General features: G+C 56.0%; 1 protein-coding gene across 18 annotated transcripts in view; it reads right to left on the bottom strand.

Annotated features, from left to right (window-relative positions):
• LOC134521748 (protocadherin gamma-A4-like) overlaps positions 1–22,608 on the bottom strand; it is a 140,365-nt gene that overhangs the window by 19,128 nt on the left and 98,629 nt on the right. For 8 of the 18 annotated variants that reach the window (XM_063348593.1, XM_063348589.1, XM_063348590.1 and 5 more), the window contains exon 2: positions 3,668–3,726. In XM_063348593.1, coding sequence (XP_063204663.1) covers positions 3,668–3,726 — 59 coding nt within the window. The other 10 variants (XM_063348598.1, XM_063348594.1, XM_063348604.1 and 7 more) reach the window with 10 other exon arrangements.

Raw genomic sequence — 22,608 nt, 5'->3', positions numbered from 1 at the left:
CCCCATGGTGACAATCCCACAGGGATGTCCTGCAACGCTGCTGGACTGTGCGTTGGGCAATTCATCGCTGTAATCTCCACTACAGCCACTGATCTGATTTGTCTAGGAATGGCATCTGCTGCTCGGTATCATTCTGTATTCATTTAAATTTGCCCAGAGACAGCACAGGTGGGTTTTTTTTGGTTTGGTTTGGTTGTGGTTTTTTTTGAAAACAAAATACAAACATCATTAAATGAATTAATCTAACCTTCTGTTTCTCCCAAACAAGATTAGTCGAGAATCGCTCTACTCAAGTCTGACTCCCGACCACGTTTTTAAAGGATATTGTCTGAGCTCTTATTTCCTGAGCATGTGCACCAGAGCTCTCCTGTGTTTCAGAACAAAGAACAAATTCTCTTTGTTGTCCTGTAACAGCGCTCTGAGTGCAGCGATGTACAAGATCGAGAGATGGTCTCTGCCTTATTGAGCTTCCCCTTTTTTTTTTTTCTGGTGCTCAGGGACACGTGGGATTTGTTTTGGTGGACAGGGCTACGCTGAGAAAAGACAGGATTGTTGCTTTCTCCAGCTCAACAAAGACAGCAAAGGGGAAATCACAACATGGGTTTAAGCCTGCTTTCTGGCTTCGGGTCTGTGCTGGACTCCCTCCGGGATCCATTCAAACCGTTAGTCTAAGCTGCCTTATCTTTATTGCTATTTAATTTGGGTCAGGCAAACGCAGTTAAGAACACATCCCTTCTTTTTCTTTTCAGCTAAGAGGTGGCCTGTGTTCCCAAGCACCAAGCAGGGCCCCGCGCTTTGGAGACCTCACAGTGCTGGAGCGGTTTGCCTGTCAGCAGGAGACACAGTTGAACATGAGCAAACATTGGAAAGAGTAACCACGGGCAGAGCTCAGGCAACTGTCCTTGCACCCTCTTTAATACCTGAACTAGCAATCAGCGCTCAGGGAATTCACACACCAGACATCAAAATGCTGGGGAGAGCACGGGAAGGGCACAATGGGGAGCAGACTGCTCTCCAGGATCTCTCTGTTTAATCACCAGAGAGATGTCAGGGCTGGGCAATGAACATATGACAGCACTTTCTATTTCCATCCTTTAGTGTTGTAACACAGGTTTAGAATAAAAACATCTCCCTTGATTTAACTTAAAATGGGATAAATGAAACAGAAAAAAAAAAAACAAAACAGGAAGAGCTGTTTCATTGCAAATGTGGAATCCGCTCACAGGTAGGGGGGGAAACCAGCGGGAATTAAAATCCACTGAGTTATCGCAGTACCAACCTGTACTCTGGCAAAGCCCCTTTCCAAACCCGGGGCCACCCTGGGCACCCCATGCTATGGGAACCCCTGCCACAACAGGCACTAACATGAGCTTTTCAGGTGGCTTTTTCAAGGACTACCACAGGAACCCAGGTCACGCAGACCCTCAGGAGCAACATCACAGCTTGTCCACCAGAACCAGCATGTGGTTCTACATCAGCTCCCCCCTGAATGAGTCTGAGGCCACCTTTTCTTCTCCTGCCCTGTCTCTTCCCACTCTACATGCTGCTGCTCCCACTGAGGCACTGGGAAGGGGCTGGAGCTTGTAAAGATCTTCAGGCAGAGGCTGGGGGCTGAGGTGAGCATCGCTGTCCCATGACCTGAGAAAAGGTCCCTGGCACTGAGTTAAGTAGGTCTGCAGTACATCAGCTGTGTGCTTTGAAGAGCTGCAGCACGATGCTAGAAGAAGGAGCAATAGAGCTTGCTCTGATGGGGCTCATTTACTCACTTCTTGTAGCAAAACTATTACAGCTGCTCTGGTGCACTTCTGTATTAACACGGCTTTCCAGCTAATTGTCATTTGAACTAGAGCGTAAACGGTTAGAAAGATTTTTCTTGATTAAAATGTTGTCAGTGATGGAGAATTCAACAGAGCTCCGGCAAAACTGTTCCAGCAATAGCCTTGTTGTTAAAGTCCATGGCTGTTTTCCAGTGGGAATGCGTTATACGTTTTACATCAAACCCTCGTTCCATTTTGGCTTTGTCAGCTAGAAGAGCCTATAACAAAGTTTAATTGCTACAACAACTTAGCTATAGTAGTCTCTTAATTTTCTGTTAAGCTAAATTATCGAGACAGACCCAGGAAAAGACTCAAGACACAACCTGCAGATGTTTAATTGCAAGCTCCGACACTGAAATCCAGGACCCGATGCTCCCTGTGGCACTGTTTAAACCTTCACAGGAGCTGGCCAAGTGGCCACCAGGAACAATAAAACACAGAGGGGTAAGCTTCTCTCTTTTCCACAGAGATAGGGTGCCTGACCCCGCCAGTCAAGGAAGGACAGCATCCGAATTTTCTCCTGATTGCTCCAAGGTACACCCCAAGAGACATGATCTTTTCACATACAAATTATCCCAGAGTCAGTTTCCTCATACACAATAACGTCTGGTTGGGGTATTCACGGAGGAAGGTGGACTCCCGGTTTAAGTCCTTTTTTACCCTGACGGTACCCAAGGAAGGTCACCCTCTGGAGACAACCCCTGCCCCTGCCTGTGAACCAGGAAAAAAAAAATGGGAGAGGCACACGGTGCCTGCTCAGTGTTTTCTTGTTGACACTTTCTCACTGTGTGCCAAGAAAAGCAAACTCTGTTTGGTTCAGGGCCAAGGGGGCGCACGGTCAAGAGAGGGGTGGTCACTTGGGAGGCAGGTCTCTGCTCTGCTGCCAGGGCGTCTTGCTTTTTTGGTATCACATGTAAATTGGCAAAAATTCAGCCATGGTTTTAATAGCAAGACCAGACCTTAGGAGACCTCCTTCCTGTGAGGCTCCTGATTCATTGGGTTTAATTCCTTCTTCCTTAGCCTCCCTCTATCCCATTGCCCACCTCCAGCAGGAAGCGTGCAGAGGGCTCCTCACCTGGATGAACTAACGAATCACCCCGTGTTGGTGATGGCACTTCCCAAGGAATGCAAGAAAGGTTCCAAACTCCTCAACAAATGGAGTTGGATCTGGGGCTCCCAACCCTGATTCAGCCAGACCAGCCCTCAGGGGAAAGGACATACAGTGGCATTTCATGAGGTACCTGCTCCTGCCAAGTTAGATGTGGCTGCAACATATTTCTCTAGAGGGGCCTTTGGGGACCTGGGGCTCATCTACTCAACTTCTGGCTACCACGGGGGCTTACACAGCAGTCTGGCACCACCAGAGCAGGTGATACACTTCAGCAGCACAGAGCTCGAGGTTGCATGGCTGGTAAAGGGACTCAAACAGTGATTTCCAGTGGCCTCCCTGCAGGGGGAGGAATCAAGATTTTGGACTCAGAATCTGGTCCAAATGCTCGAAATCTGCTTTAGAGAAGAAACCTTTCGCTGTGAAGCATGTTTGCCAGTCCTTTAACCATCTCACAACTTCACCTGGAGCTTGCCCCCCATTCCTGACTGTGTTTCTTGAGCTGTAGACACCAAAACCAGACACACCATTAGAAACAACAGCTGTCACATCACCATCATCATCATCAAATAGAGCTGACACAGAAACAGATGTATTTCAGACTCTTTGGCTGGACAATTCTACAAACGACAGGGAACACCCATCCTCAAGAACTGCCAGTCGTGGACTTTACAGCACTGAAAGTGGCACACAAAAGAAAGAAACCTTCCCTGGACACGAAAATAGAGAAAGATGCACTTACCCACTCGTTCCAGGTCTCTGGGTCTGAGAGAAGCGCCAGTCTGTGTTAGGCTGAGCTTGCTGCAGAGAAAATAGAAGAGTTTTAATACCTCCATTCTTGCCTTTGAAAATGAAAGCGAACTGATCCTGGATTATTTCAGTCTGGAATATCAGCGTGTTCCTTCCAAGTAAAGAAAATCAATTAGAACAAAAAGAAAGCTTCCCCCCCCTCCCCGCCTCTTTCCTGAGTATTTCTGAACCAGCATGAATACTGAAAAGCATGACAAAAACTATTCAGCGAATAATCTTCCAAAGCAGCTCAGGAAACCAGGCTGTGAAAGAAATGAAGCATGAAATAAACTGATAAGGGCATCAATTCAGCAGGAGCAATGGTACCAAAGTAATGAGCTTGCAGGAGTGAGGGGGTGGGGGTGGCAGAGTTAATTGATACTGAGAAAGATGCTTTTAATGCCAGAAGGTAAAATGATAACAAACCTTCCTAATCTGTCCTTCTTCTGTCCTGAAAAAGGCCTGCCTGAGATCTTGATTTCACACATTGTTTTTGAATGACTTTTCCTAGATGCTGTGGCCCCGGACCACTACAATATTTTTCTGTCCACAGAGAAAAGAATAAACTTCCGACAGCAAAAGACAAAAAGCATTATTTGTTTAGGAGACACACTAAACTTCAGACACAGCAGCACACTTTGTAACTTCATTAGTAAGCCCCCGTATCGCTTTCTGCCCGTGTTATTTTACCATCAGACAATGGACAGTCTGTAAATGAGGAAGGACATGAAGCAGGCTTGTATATTCCTGTTTGAATCACGCCTTTGTGAAAGGCACTAAATAGCAGAACTGTTTTCTGTCTGGAAGGCACATACTTCCGAAAATCATAATCTCCTTAATTAACTCCAGGATGATAACACGCTACCTGGAAAGGACAACATTTCTCACAGTTACCTTAGGAATCCGCTGTTCATAGTCCATACAGTGGAACATCAATTTTATAGGATTATTCTGCTTGTACATGCAATTACTAAGGAAAAGTGAAGACGGGTACAGCTGACCTAGATTTTTATTTAGTAGATGTGATTTCACTAATTTCTCCACAGCTTTGATGATTCTCATGAAAGAATATATTACCATAAATTACTCCCCTAAAATAGAGTCCCCACTGCTACCCATGCGGAATGCAAATTAAGCTGTTTAAATACTTGCCCTCCAGATTTCAGATACAAATTTTTGCACACGCTGACACACAATCCTGCACCTGATAAGCCCTTCCCAATCTATATTTTGAATTCCTGTTGTAATTACCACTTTCAAATTTAGGGCAGGCATTTATGGCACAAAATTACTTTACTTTTTATGTCCCGAAGTTATAAAAGCTACAGCTAAATACAATCACCTACATCCATATTTAGACATCTGAATACAAGTGGCTGAAGTTTTCAAAGCACGCCGCTGCCTAGGTCTCTGCAAGCCCAAGGGCACATAAGGTCACAAGGATCTTTGCAAAAAATGTCACTACGTTCAGTGCTGAACACTGAATTTAGTCCCTCGCTGGAAACAGCCTAACTGAAAAACGATCTCTTGCCAGGACACAAACAGTAAATTTGGGGGAGTCAAGAAATGAGAAATTCCTACAATGCACCTCTAAAACAGAGCAAAAGCAACACCGACAAACTTTGCTTTCAGATAATCTCCTCCCACACCGTGATTCGTATGCCGTGCAGAATAAAGAGGTTAAACAGAATCAAGAAGTTAAGCACCCAAAAAAACATGTTCCTGACCATGCTAAGAATCACTTTAAAAAGAAAAGAGTACGAACGGGGCCAAAGGAAAACTCTCCACGTCTACAAACACACAGTCTTTGATTTTACAGTGATGCCCATCCCCTTCCCCCACCTCCATCAAACTGAGCCAAAGCTTTCACCTGCCACCTCCCAGGAGGTGACAGTGACACACATTCCCTGAAGCCACCTTCTTAGGTGGAAGGACAGCCAGAGAACAGTCACCTAGCCTGGATATTACGGACCGTTGCTCTTAGCAGACAGGACAGTAAGAAAGACCCATCTCTTACCCCATCGCAGGGACTCGCTAATGTGCTGGTCACCTGCTCATAGGCAGCCACAGTCTCTGCGGTGCTAGAATGGCTGAAAGGTTTTACAAAGAGGAAATCACTCTGGTCAGACATGGGTGAGAAACAAGAGGTGTAATTCTGTGCCTGGGAGGTCAAGCCCGCTCCTCCCACGTCCAGGTACTTGATGAAGCCATCTGGCTTCATCTGCCCGCGGAAATGGGAGGCAGGCTTGCGGCCAGTCCCTCGGCAGCAATCCACAAAGGTCCAGCTGGCAGTGCCAGCTTTGAGACACCGAGCAGCCACCACTGCAAACATCACACAGGACACGAGGGAAATGGACACCAGGGAGATGATGAGGTAAAGTGTTAGGTTGGTGTCCTTGGGAGAAGATTTGGGGAGGTCCAAGGACTTGGAGAAGTCCTGCACGCTGTTTTCCTCTGGGGAAATAACTAATACCACTGAGGCCGAAAGGGACGGTGTCCCATTGTCCCTCACTTCGACCACCAGCCTGTGGGGATCTTCTGACTCCCTGAGAGCCTGTGCAACCCTTATCTCTCCAGAGCGGCGTTCCACTTGGAAAGGCAAAGCCTCAGCATCCTCCTGCAGCTGGTAGGAGAGCCAGGCATTATGGCCACTATCAGCATCAACGGCTACAATTTTGGTGACCAGATAGCCAGGTTCTGCCAAGGCCGGGATGGTTTGGTGGAAGGCAGAGCCCTTGGGGACGGAAGGGTAGACAATAGTGGGGGCATTGTCGTTCTCATCCAGGACGAACACATGGACTACAGCAGTACTACTGAGCGCGGGAGACCCAGCATCCTTCACCTCTACGGGCACCTGGAACACTTTATCCTGCTCATAGTCCAGAGCTCTCACAGTGTAGATGGTGCCATTGTCCTGGTCTATGCGGAAGTAGGTTGATATGGGTACATCCTGCATCCCGTTGTGAAGGATGGAGTAAGAGAGCTTGGCGTTGCTACCCTCATCGGGATCAGATGCTGACACTGAAAAAACCGAAGTTCCAGGAAGAGCGTTTTCCTGAACGTGAGCTGTATCAAAAGGGCTGGAGAAATTTGGTGCATTATCATTCACATCAGCAATTCGGAGGTAAAAGGTTTTTTGCGTGGCCCTCTGTGGGGACCCTGAATCCACAGCCCTCACAGTGATGTTGTATCCACTGGTCTTCTCCCGATCAAGGGGACCACTTGTGACCAGCGAGAAATGCTCTTTAAAAGATGACACCAGTTTAAATGGGAGCTCTTTCGCTATCTGCAGACGGACTTGCCCGTTGTCACCAGAATCGCTGTCCTTCACACCAATGAGGGCAATCACAGTGCCTGGGGTTGCATCCTCCAGCACTGGGCTGGAGAGAGAGGTCAGCACGATTTCTGGGCTGTTATCGTTGACATCGATTAATTCCACTCGCAGGTGACAGTGTCCTTCCATGGCTGGGGATCCCTTGTCCCTGGCTCGAACCGCAATCTCATAAGCACTGGATTCCTCATAATCCAGCAGGCCTTTGGTTCTGATCTCCCCTGTCCGGGGATCTAAGGAGAACAGGTTGGTGAATTTACCAGGTGCATTATTGCTAATTTTGAAAGAATATTCCACATCCCCGTTGGGACCTTCATCCAGGTCGGTGACATTCAACTTGGTGACCAGAGTGCCCACTGGCACGTTCTCCTCCAGATACACCGTGGATATGGGTGGGTCACAGACAGGAGGGTTGTCATTTGCATCCAGGACATGGATGGTAACCTTGGCAGTGCCAGATTTCACTGGATTCCCTCCATCCAGGGCTGTCAGTGTTAGGTGGTGAACAGCCACTTTCTCTCTATCCAGTGCTTTTTCAAGTACAATCTCAGGCATTTTAACACCATCTCCTCTCACATTGATACTCAGGGCGAAATGCTCACTGGGGCTGAGCTCGTAGGTGGAGATGGAGTTGGAGCCCATATCCGGGTCTTCTGCTACCTCCAAGGGTAGCCGAGTCCCAGGGTTGGCTACCTCAGTGATCTCCAAGACCACCTCCGGCTTGGGGAACTGGGGCGCGTTGTCATTCACGTCGAGGACGTCCACCTCAACACGGTGGAGCTGGAGGGGATTCTCCATGACGAGCTGAAGGTGCAGGGAGCACGTGAGGCTCTGCCCACACAGTGCCTCCCGGTCCAGCCTGCTATCGAGGAGCAGCACACCTGCCGCCAGGTCCACCTGGAAGTGCCGCTGCCCACCCTCGCTCACCAGGCGCAAGTTGCGGGCGGCCAGGCTCCGCACGTCCACCCCCAAGTCCTTGGCCAGGTCGCCCACCGAGGAGCCCGGCTCTCGGTCCTCGGGCACGGAGTAACGGAGCTGGGCGCTGCTGGGAGCCGGCAGGCAGGAGAGGGCTGCGAGCAGCAGCGGGAGCTGCCATGGCAAACTCCGTCCCCGGAGCATCCCGTGCCGGGCGTGCGAGCGGAGCAGCGCGGAGCGGCGCGGAACGGCGGCGGCGGCGGCGGCTCCGCGCAGCCTCCCCCCGCCTCCCCGCCCTCGCTGCCGGCCCCGGGAGCCGCCGCCGCGCCGGAACCCCCGCGCCCCGGAGGGGGGTCCGAGCGGGTTGCGCAGGGAGGAAGCCGCCGCCGGAGCCCCCGGAGCCGGACAGGGAGGGATGGAGGGGGCGTGGGGGGTGTGGGGGGGGGCGATAGCAGCCCGGCCGTCTGAGCCGCTCCTCGGCACGCAAAGACACACAAAGTCGGCGAGCGGAGGGGATGGACCGAATGACAGTTTTACGTCTCTCCACAGCCCCCTCCTCCTCCTCCTCCTCCTTTTCCTTTCCCTCCTCCTACTCTCCCTCCTCCGCCGCCTTCCCCAAAATACGCACGGCGTAGCCCCCCCCACACTCTCCCCCCGCCCCGCCGCGGCTACTCCGCCCCCGCAGCTCCGGGGGGGCGCCGGGGACTCCCGGCAGCGGGAACCCCCGCTCCGCTCCGCCCCGCCCGGCTGCTGGCAGCGGGTACCGGCGGGCACCCCCTCCCCGAAACCGGCGCGGGGGAGCCGCATCCCGAGCCGCTCCGGCGCCGAGCCCCGCAGACGCTAGGGCTGGGGTCGGGGGGGGACACGCTCCCGAGCTCACCTCGCTGCACAGGGTGGGATCCGGCGGGTTGACACCGGCGGGACCCGCGGAGGGTTTCACAAACATGAACTCGCTGATGTCCGAGACCGGCGAAAAGCAGGAGCGGTAACGCGGGGCGGGGGGTGCCGTGGCCGTCACCTGGACGCCCATCACCGTGTCCCCTTGCTTAGGCTCATAGTGCAAGTGCCCAAAAATGTGGCTGGGAGGGGGCTGAAGCGTGTTCACGCTCTCCACGCAGCAGCCCTGGTTGGCAGGCGCAGAGCCCCGTCGGAGGCACCGGACACCCAGTGCTGCCAGTCCCACCAGCGAAACGGTGGAGATGAGCACTAGGGATACAATCAGATAAAGTGTAATCGAGGGTAAGCCCCCACCGTCAGTGGCCCGACCCTCGGAGCCCTGCAAGGCCTCTGGGCCCTTCTCCTCCACCAGCACAACCAGTGTGATGGCTGTGGAAAGCGGGGGCTCACCAGCATCCCGGACCACCACCAGCAGTTCATGCGCAGAGGCATCCGTCTCCTGCAGGGCCCGTGTGATCCGGATCTCCCCGGAGCGCAGGGCCACGCTGAAAAGCCCTGGATCTGTGGCTTCCACGAGGTGGTAGGAGAGCCAGGCATTGCGCCCCGAGTCCGCATCTATTGCTACCACCTTGGTGATGAGCGCTGGAGGGACGGTGAGGGGGGAGATTCGGAACTGGGTAGCAGAGTCCTCCCCGGCCCTGGGGAAATGCACCCGTGGGGCATTGTCATTCTGGTCCACTATAAAAACATGAACCAGCGTCCTGTTCCTCAGGGCCGGGGAGCCACCATCAGAGACCTCCACGTGGAACTGGAGATAGGTGGTTTGCTCATAGTCAAAGGGGAGTTTGGCAGAGACCTGCCCACTTGTGGGATGTATGGAGAGGTAGCGAGTTGGATCCAGGCCTGGATCTGTCCCACCAGCTCGCAGGATGGAGTAGGAGAGACGGGAATTCTGCTCCGAGTCAGGGTCGGCAGCAGAGACCGTAACCAGCATGCTGCCCACCGGGTTGTTTTCTGCCACCAGCACTTCATAGGACACTTGGTCAAATTGGGGTGCGTTGTCATTGACATCTGCCAGGGCGATTGGCAAGACGGTGTGGCGAGAGAGTGGGGGACTGCCCAGGTCCGAGGCAGAGATGGTGACATTGTAGTAGGCAACATGCTCCCGGTCCAAACGGGTGCTGGTTAGCAGCGAGTACTGGTGCTCGTAGTCCTTACGCAACTGGAAGGGAAGATCTGGAGACACGTGACACTGGACCTTGCCCTGCTCACCAGAGTCCCTGTCTCTGACGTGTATCACGGCCACCACTGTGCCCGGGAGTGCATCCTCACTCAGGGAGCTGGAGAAGGAGGTAAGAATGACCTCGGGGGCGTTGTCATTCACATCAGTGATTTCCACTACCACACTGCAGTGCTCCTCCATGGTGGGCGATCCCATGTCCTTGGCTTCCACTTCAATCTCATATACTGTCGCCTCCTCAAAGTCCAGGTTGCCCTGGACGCGAATCTCCCCAGTTTGCTCATCGATGGCAAAGATCTGGCGTAAGGCAGCCGAGTTGTGGCTGCTGAGGGAGTAGCGGATGTCTCCGTTGGGACCTTCGTCCACATCAGTGGCATTTAACTTCACCACGAGGGTGCCCAGCGGCGAGTTCTCCACCAAGCGGGCTCCATACGATGGTTTGTCAAAGACCGGGTGGTTGTCATTGGCATCCAGAACCTGAATAGTAATGCGTGTCTTGCTGGACTTGGGGGGAGACCCCCCATCTTCGGCAGTCAGGACGAGGTGGTGGAAAGCTCTGAGTTCCCGGTCCAGGGCCCTCTCCAGCACCAGCTCAGGGAACTTGCCGCCATCTGTGCGCGCCTTCACGTTAAGGTTGAAGTTCTCATTGGCACTCAGGTGATAGGTCTGCAAGGTGTTGGTGCCCACGTCGGGGTCCTGGGCAGGCTGGATAGGGAAGCGGGCACCCAGAGATGCCAGCTCATAGATGCGCAAGGAAACCTCCTCACTGGGGAACTCCGGGGGGTTGTCATTGATATCCAGAATCTCCACCTCGATGCGGTAAAACTCCACTGGGTTCTCGATGGCAAGTTTCAGGTGGAGGAAGCAGCGGGGGTTCTGCCCGCAGAGCTGCTCACGGTCTATTCGCTCGCTGACCATTATAACGCCGGTGTTCACATTGACCGAGAAGTACTGGGAATCCGAATCGGACAGTACCTGCAGATTAGCTGCCGCCAGTTTCGCCACATCTGTGCCCAGGTCCTTCGCGATATTGCCCACGAAGGCGCCCCGGGTCAGCTCCTCCGGGATGCTGTACCGGATCTGAGCAGAGGAGCTGTGCAAGAACAAACAGAAAGAGAAGACAGGCGGCAGTCCCAGGCACCGGCCCGCCTTCCCTGCCCTCGGCATCCTTGCCGGGTGGCCGGCCGAGGGAGCGATGCCCTCCACGCTGCGGGGCCGCGCTCAGCGCTCGCCGCTCCCATTCATTGTTTGGGGCGGACGCCGTTCGATGCGGGGGGGCGGGGATGATGGAGGGGTGGCGGCGAGTCGGGGCGGGGGAGCGCCGGTGCTCCGCGCAGCCGCCTCGCCATTGGCTCCGAGCTCCCCGCCGCTCCTCCAATCGCCGAGCTCCTTTCCCAGGACAGCAACACCGGCGCCAATCGCGACACGCCGGCGGTTGCCGCCACAACCTGCCCGGACGCTTCTCCCGAGCGACAGCGGGGGCCCCCGCGCCCCCGGCGCCGCGGCCAGGGGACCGAGGGCTACCCCGGCGGGAAATGAGCCGTCCGGCCGCCCGGCCAGCCCCGCGCCGGCACCTCCTTCCCCCTGCCCCTAGGCTCTCACCTGGCCGGGGTCCCGCAGCGTACCGGTAGCGGAGAGGAAAGCCCCGGTTTCCCGCGGTAGGGTGGCGGGGGGCGGGCATGGCCGGAGGAAGGTGAAGTCGCTGCGGTCGGAGCCGGGGGAGAAGCAGGTGCTGTAGCACTGGGACTGGGAGTCGGTGGGTCGCAGGGTGACCTCCATGTACTTAAGGGTGCCGTCGGAGCTGAGCTGGAGCTTGGGGCTGGAGTGCTTGAAGAAGTCCCGGGAGGGCGACTCGCTGAGCCAGCAGCAGCAGCAGGGCGAGGTGGCAGCACGGCCTCTGCGCCGGAGGCACCGGGCGGCCAGGAGGGTGACAGTGGCAAGGGCCACGGTGCTAACGGCTGCCAGCGCAATGATCAGGTAGAGGGTCAGGTCCGGCTTCTCCTTGGCACCAGCCAGGAAATCCCGAGGCTTGTAGCTCTCCTCCAGGGCTGCCTCCTCCAGGGCCAAAGTGATGGTGACAGTGGTGGAGAGCGGTGGGTCACCATTGTCCGTCACCTGGACAATGAGCTGCTGCACTGCGGTGTCGGTGTCCTGGAGGGCACGCGCCGTCCGCACCTCCCCGGTGTACAGTGACATGTGGAACAAGGAGGGGTCGGTGGACTGTGGCAGCAGTCGATATGAGAGCCAGGCATTGTGCCCAGCATCTGCATCCACTGCTGTCACCTTGGTGACCAGGTAGCCTGGTGGGGCAGACAGCGGCACCCTCTGGGGTGCCAGCATGTCACTGTCGCTGGCAGGGTGCAGGATGGTGGGGGGGTGATCATTCTGGTCCAGCACAAAGATGTAGACAGTAACGTTGGCGTGGAGTGGGGGGGACCCCGAGTCCCGCACGGCCACAGAGACTGGCAGAACCTGCAGCAGCTCAAAGTCAAAGGTGCGCTGAGCGTAGAGGTTGCCATTGTCAGGGTTGATGTGGACGAAGGAAGAGGTGGGGGCACCCTGCACTTGGCCACTCTCTATGGAGTAAACAAGCCGGGAATTATCCCCATCGTCAGGGTCTGAGGCAGAGACAGTGCACAGCAGGGAGCCAGGCAGGTTGTTCTCCATCAGGAAGGCATCGTAGGAAGGCTGCAAGAAGCGTGGGGGGTTGTCATTCACATCAGATATGTTAAGGAGCAGCGTGAGCGTTGTTGTGAAGGTGGGTGACCCACCATCCTGGGCAATCAGCTCCACTGTGTACTGTGAGGTGGACTCTCGGTCCAGGCTCTCCCGGGTGACGAGGGAGAAGTGGTTCTGAAGGGACCTGATGGAAAAAGGCACATCGGGGGAGATCTCCAAGCTCACATCCCCATTGACCCCTGAGTCTCGGTCCCGTACATTAAAGAGCCCCACAACAGTCTCTGGTGGGGTGTCTTCTGGCACCGGGTTCAGCAGGGAGGTGAGCAGCACCTCCGGGGGGTTGTCATTGGCATCCTCCACTACCACCTGTAGCACACAGTGGCCCTCCATCTCTGGGACCCCACCATCATGGGCTCGCACATAGATCTCATAGAAAGGGGATTCCTCAAAGTCCAAGGCCCCACTCACCCGGACCTCACCACTGTGGGGATCCAAGGCAAAGAGCCTTCGGACCAAGTCAGAGGTGTGAACCCCGAAGGAGTACTCTGTCTCCCCATTGGGGCCCTCGTCAGGGTCAGATGCATTGAGCCGGAGGAGCAGAGCCCCCATGGGCGTGTTTTCCGGGACTTGCACCTTGTATGTGGCACGGTCAAAGGTGGGTGCATTGTCATTGACATCCAGGACCAGGACTGTTATCTGTGCCGTGCCCGAGCGGGCTGGGCTTCCCCCATCCATGGCCGTCAGCACCAGCTGCAGTTCTGGCTGCTCTTCCCTGTCCAGGGCACGCTCCAGCACCAGCTCTGGGAAGAGTTTGCCATCCTGCTGCTGCTTGACGTCCAGGGAGAAGTGGGAGTTGGGGCTCAGCCGGTAGGAACCCACAGCATTGGTGCCCACATCAGGGTCCTGTGCGCTCTCCAGGGGAAAGCGTGCAGCCACTGTGGCAGACTCAGCAATGCGCAGGGTGCGGTGAGCAGTGGGGAAGCTCGGGGAGTTGTCATTCAGGTCCAGGATCTCCACTTCCAGGCGGAAGAGCTGCAGGGGGTTCTCTGTCACCACCTGCACCGACAGCACGCAGCTGACAGCCGCTCTGCACAGACGCTCCCGGTCCAGCTGCTGGCTCACCACCAGCGCCCCGCTGTCCAGGCGCACGGCGAAGTGGCGCAGGCTCTCCTCCGAGCCCAGGCGCAGCCTGCGACCCGGCAGCTCCTCCACCTTCAAGCCCAGATCCCGGGCCACGTTCCCCACCACGGTTCCCACCTCTGACTCCTCAACCACCGAGTAGCGGATCTGCCCGGAGACCCAGCCCCAGCCGCAGAGTGAAAACAAACTCAGTACTTGCCATTTCCAGGCGGGTCGTTGGAGGCTGACGCTCTCCATGTCCGTGCGCGTGTGGCCCGGGACACAGCAGGTACTGAGGAGCTGAGAAAAAATCCCTGGGTCTCTCTTCCACGGCTTGGAAAACAGCTCCGGGGCTCCGGCAGGCTGCGGCTCCGGCTGTCAGCCTCCGAGCAGAGGGGGTGGGCTGGGGGAGGGGAACTGAATCACAGCCCCAGCGCGGAGGTGGAAGGAGCGGGGAGAAGCAGATTTCCCCCCCCCGCTTCAGATCAGCGCCCAATTGGCCGAGAGCTCCGTCCCCTCTCGGCCAGCAGTGACTCCCTGGAGGTGCGGGAAGCAGGGGCCCGAGCTGGCATCAGTGGGGGCTGCCACCCCCAGCCTCCCCTCTGCCAGTCTGAGTCACTTGCTCCGACAGCTCGCTTCCCGTTCGCAGGGAAACTGCACGTCCTGGCAGCCTGGAAGCTAGGTACAAGCCCTCCCTGTGTGCTCCCCCTTCCACAATGGTGGCTTCACATCATGCCCACAGACAAAAGGCAGCTGTCATGAACGCAGGCCAAAGAACTTTTCATGCCCAATGAAAAGGTGTTTGTTAGAGCCCTGAGGTGCCAGGGGCTCTTCTCCCACCCCTTTTCTCTGCTCCCCACCCCCCCCCCCCAGCTAATGCTTTGGCCACTGCCTGCACCCCATGATTGCCTCTGTAAGTGAGGCATCACTGCCACCAGTACCACTATCAGCCAGGAGACCTCACACCAAGACAGAGATGCCAGTCCCTGCGAGTTCCCCATGGGTGTTGGAGGCAGAAGGTGGGAAGGCAGAGTTGGGTGCACCATTCAAAGCTGGAACGCAATTGCTCCCCACACAAACCCGGCTGGATGCCCCTTCCTCACCCTGGGATAAGGAAGGGGCCAACGTTCACAGTACCCGAGTCACTGTAAATGCACAGAGCAAGCCAACAAGCCTAGCAGATCACCACCGGATCGCAACATCAAGTCAGGACATCAGACTGGGAAGGAGGCCCGAGCCTCCCACCTGGCAGACACACATACTGAAATTCTGTGGCAGAGACAGCTTTGTAGCCAACCAGTCTCCCAGAGGACAAAAGCAGGGGTCTCAGCCTTCCCAGGGGGGAGTGGAGCAGTCATTTCCCCCTCTCCCAGTCCTAGAGGATGGTGGCAAGCTGCAGGGTGTTAGCTCAGTTCACACACCTACAGAAGTCATGCCCTGGAGTCCTGTCCTCAGTGAACTCAAGGCCACCCTGACCTCCCTTGGGTGCATGCAGACACTGGGGGGCTGGGGTGGACAGCAGTGTGGCAGGCAGGGTAGCCAGCTCCTGCCTGGGACCCTGCCTGTCCCCACTACTAGGGCCCCAAGGGGACCTGGTGGAATAGGTGAGAGAGGCTGGGATGGTGACAGGGACACCATCCTTCTGGGTGAGGACAGAGGTGGTGGAGGTGCTGCCGTTGAGGGGCCTCCCTCACCTCTGCAGCCCCTCCCTGCCCATTCCAAGATGCCACGGGGCAGGACCACCCTGCTGCCAGGCAGGGAGAGATGGAGCAAAGAACATCGCAATTGGTGCAGACACCACCCTGGTCCCACCTATGGCCTGCTCCAGGGGAGGGGAGAAAGTACTCTTAAAGGCCCAAGGCAGCAAAATGCTGGACAACTGGATTGCCCAGCGTCCAGAAACCAATAGCTGCTTGCATTTACTCATTCCCCGAGGGCTTCCGACCATGCCACCAGCAGGAAGCTATTGCAGTAACCTTGACTCTGGGATGTGCCCTGTCCCATCCTGGGCAGGGCCCTGGACAACACAGCTGGGTGACAGACATTGCCATGGGCAGCACAGGATGCTGCACTCCTGGGAATGGGTTTGGTGCTGCTGCAGTGCCTCAGCATAAACCCCCTGTGAAGCCCACACAGTCTGGGAGAATCCACTCAGTGTCCTGAGGTGGCTCGGTCACCAAGGGGCTACTTCACATGTGAGATCCTGCTGTTCCTTGTGTCTGCCACAGCCTGGGATGGAGATGGTGGCAAGGCAGGAAAGGTATGGTGTGTCTAGGATGGAGAAGGAGATGTCCCCATTCCAGAGGGCTAGAGCTCTCCCTGTGGAAAGGCTCCAACTCAGACAACCCAGGTTGCTAAGGGATCACTGGAGATCCTGCAGGGAAGAATACCTCATGGCAGAACGCATCACCTGCTGCAGATAAGGCCAGCAGCATCCCTACTGCATCAGCTTGGGGGTCTGCCTGTTGCCCTGCAGAGCAAAGAGGTGTAAAGCCTTTGCAGGCTTGACATGGTCCATGGCATTGGGATGAATCTTCTCTGACCGCAAAGACTGAAAATCCAGGACCCAGAGCCAGGCCAGTTGATTTTTCACTACCAGTACCTTTCCAGTGTAGTACTGGGCAGTAGGGGGGAGCCATGTCTAGGGCTCAGGCTTACTGCCTGCCTTTTATCACCTCCTTCCGTCCCCACTCTCAAATCATTTACTGCCCCCACCCCTAGAGGCATCTTGCCAGGACACTTTGGTGGAGGGGACATCCTTGTCCCCAGCTGTAGCAAAACCCACACAATGCAGAGGAACACTTGCTCCTGCAGCTGCCGCAGCAGTTCCCACCTGCCACAAATCAGAAGTGCTGAGTCTGAGCAGACATGCAAGAGGGAAAAAAAAAAAAAAGGCATAAAATAATTCTGGGAGATTTCTGCCTCTGCCTGTGATTCGACCACAGCGAGCAGGCAGCACACGCAGCCCCACACCCACGCACAGCTTCCGCTGCACCTCACTTCCTTCTGCTCTGAGGAATCAGTCGCTCCTACTGACAGCCTCCCAGGAAGGGACACATTACCGACACCAACCTCCTTGGAAACCCATCAGATTCCCCCCACCACCACCTCTGCTGGATCCACTACGCAGGCTCGTCTCTGAAGATCAAAGTGTTCCTGTAATTGAAAGCTCTCAAATTAAGCTGCACAATTCCCACCAGGGAAGAAGCACAGAAGCTGCCTGCCATGCGCAAACGCCTTCCTAGCTGCAGTTTGTTCAGTCAGGACATTAGACATCACCTGGAGATAGCGCATATTACAAATTGTGTAGGGCTTGTAATAAGGTTGTTAAAATAACACCTGGGTGGAGGACTCACCATCCTGCTCAGAGCCACAGTCCAGCTCAGTGGATCCTGCAAGCAGCCGGGGGAGGCAATCTTCCCCCCTCAACCCTGAGGCGAACATCCTTGCAAAACTTCCATGGAAACAAAACCGGAACCACCACGGATCAAACATGAAGTGAGGCATGGACGGGAGGGACTGCTCTGTGGCTACAGTCTGTCAAATGGAGGAACCAGCATCGTCCTTCAGCTTTGCATGCCACACTGTGGGAAGCGATGCCTCAGTGCTCCACTGGCAGCTGGTGGCTCCCAGCCCCACTTGCACCACCACCTCCCCAGCCCACACCAGGGCACGACGCAGAGAGGCTATGTTCCCCTCCCAGGGCCTGACGCCGCAGCTCTCCCCTCAGCTCTTATTTTGCAAAGAAAAGGAAATGCAATTAGCAGCAAACTTTCTGCCAAGGATTTGAAGGTGATTGCAAGCTGACCTCAGCCTCCGCTGGTAAACACAGAAGGCGTACCCAAAACTTCATCTGAAAGATGTATGTTCACTAATCTGGGTAAACTGACTCTCTTGACCCTGCTCACCACAACGCAAATGTCACTGACACTCAGGACGGCACATTTGACTTTGAAGATGATGTGTTCAGCTACAGCTAACCACTCTTTAGAGGCACGGCGTGACTGGATGTTCCCCCCAACCCCAATCAGCTACCATATGCATATGGCACAAGTGAACCATGGCTCTGCCTGGCACCAAGATATGCCAAGGAAGGAGCTACATTACCTCGGCAGGTGTGGGAAGCCGGCTGGCAGTGCCCACGATCTGGTGGTACAGCCCTGGCTCACCGTTCCTCATGGTGCTCTGGCGGCTCCCCAGGGGGCTGGAAGTGAAGGGCTTTTTACACAGGAGATCACTCTGGCGAGAGTCCGTGGTGAGATAGACCTGGTGGTAGAAGTTGGGTGGCGTGAGGCCGCCCCGCACAGCATCAATGTGGTGGAAAGGCCCCGGTGTCCTGTACAGGGTGCTCCTGGAGCTGTTGAACAGCTCCTTTGACTGCCTCCACTTGTAGCATTTGAAGATGCCCACTGACAACATGGTGATGAAGAAAGCTGCTGACACCAAAATCACAGCCAGGATGAGATAGAAAGTTACATGCTTCCTGGGATCATTGGCAGGTGCCACATCAGTGAGGTCAGTGAGTACCTCCTTGACCATCTCGGCCACAGAGATGGAGACAGTGGCACTGGAGGACAGCACAGGCTCCCCATGGTCTTTCAGCAGGATGACTAGTGTGTGCTGGGGAGCGTCATCCTCCCGGAGCTGGCGGGCCGTGAAGATCTCCCCACTGTGCAGACCAACTGAGAAGAGACTGGGGTCAGTGGCCTGCAACAGAGTATAGGAGATCCAGGCATTATACCCTGCATCTGCATCCACCGCCACCACCTTGGTGACCATGTGCCCAGCAGGACTGCCTGGTGCCACCACATCAGTATAGGTGGCGGTGGTGTTGGGGTGAGGGTACAGCACAGTTGGGGCATTGTCATTGAGGTCAGTGACAAACACGCTGACTGAGACATTAGTGGCCAGAGGCGGAGAGCCGCCATCCTGGACCTGCACCACCATGCTGAACTCCACCTGGTCCTCATGGTCCAGGGAGGTGAGCAGGTAGAGGGTGCCATTGTCCCGGTTGATGGAGAAGATGTGGCCTACAGTGGGGTCACCCTGCAAGAGGGTATAGGAAAGAAGAGCATTGCGCCCAAGGTCCGGGTCTGTGGCGCTCACGTTGAGGATGGGGATGCCAGGCATGTTGTTCTCCAGCACATAGACGTCATAGGAGTCCTGGGAAGACTTGGGCGCATTGTCGTTGACATCTGACACCTGTACCAGGATCTGTTTTACTGCAGACAAGGGTGGCGAGCCTGAGTCCCTGGCTGTGATAGTGATGTTATACTCCGATGCCTTTTCCCGGTCCAGAGCTGTTTTCGTTTTCAAGGTGTAATAATTTTTGAGGGAGGAGCTGAGCATAAAGGGGATCCCAGGGGAAATTAAGCAGTTCACCAGACCATTGTCATGGGAGTCCAAGTCCGTTACACTCAGCAGAGCTACGACTGTTCCTGGGGCTGCGTCTTCAGGCACGGGGCTGTACACAGAAGTCACTGTTACCTCTGGAGCATTGTCGTTCACATCCACAACTTCCACCAGCACTTTGCAATGAGCCACACCAGGAACGGCACCCTTGTCTTTAGCCTGTAAGTAAATCTCATACAGCTTCGTTTCCTCGTAGTCCAGCTGGCCCTTGACCCTCAACTCCCCAGTGGCCGAGTCTAGAGCAAAGAGTTCTCGTACCTTGGCAGGTGTGTGGCTGCTGAAGGAATAGATGATGTCTCCATTGGGCCCATCATCCAGATCATACGCACTGATCCTAGCAACCAGGGTACCAGTGGCCGTGTTCTCCCTCACGCTTGCCTTGTAGGTGGACTGGTTGAAGACCGGGGCATTATCGTTGGCATCCACAACGTCAATGTGGATCTGCACGTGGGCCGACCGTGGCGGGCTGCCTCCATCCAACGCAGTCAAGACCAAGTGCAGCTCCCGTTGCTCCTCCCTGTCCAGCTCCTTCTCTAGCACCAACTCTGCATACTTGCTGCCATCCACCCTCGTCTGCACGTCGAGGGCAAAGTGCGGGTTCGCGCTGAGCTGGTAGGTCTGCAAAGAGTTAATCCCCACATCGGGGTCTTGCGCGCTCTCTAGCGGGAAGCGCGCTCCGGCCGCCACCGACTCGCTGATTTCCAGCCTCGCCTGGCTGCTGGGAAAAACCGGGTCGTTGTCATTGATGTCTTGGATCTCCACGGCGCCGCTGTACAGCTCCAGTGGGTTTTCCACCACGATCTCAAAGCTGAGGGAGCAGGGAGAGAGCGCTCCGCAGAGCTCCTCCCGGTCTATCCGCTCGCTCACCAGCAGCGCGCCGCTCGTCAGGTCCACTGCGAAGTACTTCTTGTTGCCGCCGGACACCACTCGCAACCGGCGCCCCGGCAGCCGCCCGAGGTCCAGCGCCAGGTCGCCTACCACGTTCCCCACCACAGAGCCTCTCCGCGCCTCCTCGGGAATCGCATAGCGAATCGCGGCGGAAACCCAGTCGGAAACGCTGAACAAAAGCAAGAGGCTCAGTACCTGCCCCGTCGTCACCCCGCGGCTCCTTACAGCAACGCCGTTCATCGCACAGGACGGCCGCGCTCCCCGCTTCGTCCCCCCGCCCCGGCTAGAAATCCTCAGCTCGCCCCTTCATGCCGCTGCCCAGCGCGCCCCGGGAAGCGGCGTCCGGCGGGGACACGGGCATTGCTGTGAGGGCTCCGCCGTGACTCACTCCCAGGCTCTCTCAGAGGCCGTCTGCGCCTCATCCCGGCTCCGAGCGGGGCCGGGCCGCCAGATCCCCCCCGCTCCATCATTGGCCGACAGCGGCACACAGAGTCCCGGTCAATAACTGCACGGAACGCAGGGCTGCCGGAGCCCCGCTGCGGGGCAGCCGCCTGCTGAGCGCCGGCGGGAGGGAGAGCGGCGGCCCCGGCGGAAGGCAGCGGGGCTTGAAGCCGTCTGACCCTGAAGGGAGAGCGCAGCCCTGCGAGAAACCCAGCTAATAGGGACAACCGGGCTGGGAGAGCGCTGGCAGCGTAGATCGGGCACGGGGACTGTGTGTGAGGGCAGGAAGGTGTAAGAGAGTTGGTGGAGAGGATGACGCCAAAAGGGGCTGTATAGAAAGCGGGGGGGCGGATCCCCCCAGGGAAAACCTCGTTGGAAAGAGGTAGTGGGAGCAAAAAGGAGAGGTGTGGTGCAGACGGGACGAGGGGTGGCGAAGGTCGGCCGGGGAACGCAGGGCACCGGGGAGAGATAGCCCCGGCACAATACTCCAGTTCCGAGTGTCCCTCCGGACCTTCAGGATGCCGGTCCGCCCACTCAAGTGCTTGGGCAGCCCCTTCTTGACATCCCACAGCTTTGCGACGTCGCCCCTCGATGTGCCACCAAAGCAGCGACGCCGGCAAAACGACGCGGATTTCGTGCTGCCGAGTTACGAGCAGCTCCTCGGGCCGTTGCACACGGTCACCCCGCGGGGGAGCTCCTGCTGCGGGGTTCCTGGGAGCATCGCTCCTCCCGCTCCCCACCGCCACCACTGTCCTAGCAGGTATCTTCCCCGACAAATCATAGAAGTCTCGGTTTAATACACCCTCCTGCTCTCGCCACGTTCCAGCTTACTCCCCGATACCTGTTTCCACCTGCCAGACGCAGGGAAATCACGGTCTGCGAGGTGCTGGTTCACCGCGGACAGGAGCGGTTCCTGTTCCCGTGCAGCAACAGCCCGGCGGGTCACGGGGCCGCGTAGACCACGGCACCGGCAGCCCCTGGGCGAGAAACAGCCAATTCCCGGGCTGCTTGCCTGCGTTTGGCGTTGTTGCTGTCAACAACAACCCGTGATACGTCGGGTTTTCCCACCTTTCGAGCGCCCATGCGGATAAAACTACCGCAATTTCGGCGTTCGTTGTCCATCACCCGCGCAACTGCTCAGCTGTCAGGGTGCAATGGGAAGGGACCAAGGGAGCTTGATAAGGGAGTGCGAGGAGCCCTGTGAAAACCCGGCCGTGGCCGAGAAACACAGCGTCCTGCGACACCAGGTGTCTTCCCACAGCCGAACCTGACAAGGAAGGGACAAAGATGTCTGGGAAAGAAAACGGACTGGAAATCAGCACCCAGGCGTTCATTCGCTCATCGAGAGAAACGATGAAAGTCTCCACGCCCTGCAGAACTGTCTCAGAAATGCTGTGGATGGTTATTTGTTACCCCACTGCTCGTCGTGCCTGAGCGCGTTGTGGAACGGCTGCAAATCACCCGCACCAACGTGGGAGGCACGGCACACACCACAGCGATAAGGAACTAGATTCTGGCTACGTGTCCTCGCCCCCCACAGTCCTGCCAACTGCCGTGAGCACACGGGATCCACCCAAAAGGACAATATGAGAAGAGTCAACGAGTCAACGGATCGGCACGGTCTTTCCTCTCTGCATACTCAGCTATTTCTTTTTCTACCGAATAATCGGTGCCGAAAGATATCAGCGCCACTTACCATTCTTATCACCAGCCCATAGAACGTGATAGAAGGATGGGCGTCGTGCCGATAAAATCCAACGTTAGTCATCTAACGCTGGATTTTAATAGAATTTAATTTTGGAGCAATTTAAAGACTGAGGAGGAAAACGATATGCCTTACGTACCGCAGCTGCATTATGCATGTAATTAGGAACTGTTATGCTTCTCTGTCCATTTTGGAGCGCTTCTGCAGCAGACCACGTCTGCAGGCTTACAGTGCTGACAGCGGATTTCTTTTCCCATAGGCCCTTAC

The sequence above is a fragment of the Chroicocephalus ridibundus genome, chromosome 11, assembly GCF_963924245.1.
Source record: "Chroicocephalus ridibundus chromosome 11, bChrRid1.1, whole genome shotgun sequence".
Classification (NCBI taxonomy): domain Eukaryota; kingdom Metazoa; phylum Chordata; class Aves; order Charadriiformes; family Laridae; genus Chroicocephalus; species Chroicocephalus ridibundus.
The sequence above is the reverse complement of the archived record's forward strand: the minus strand, read 5'-3'. Positions and strand labels throughout refer to the sequence as shown.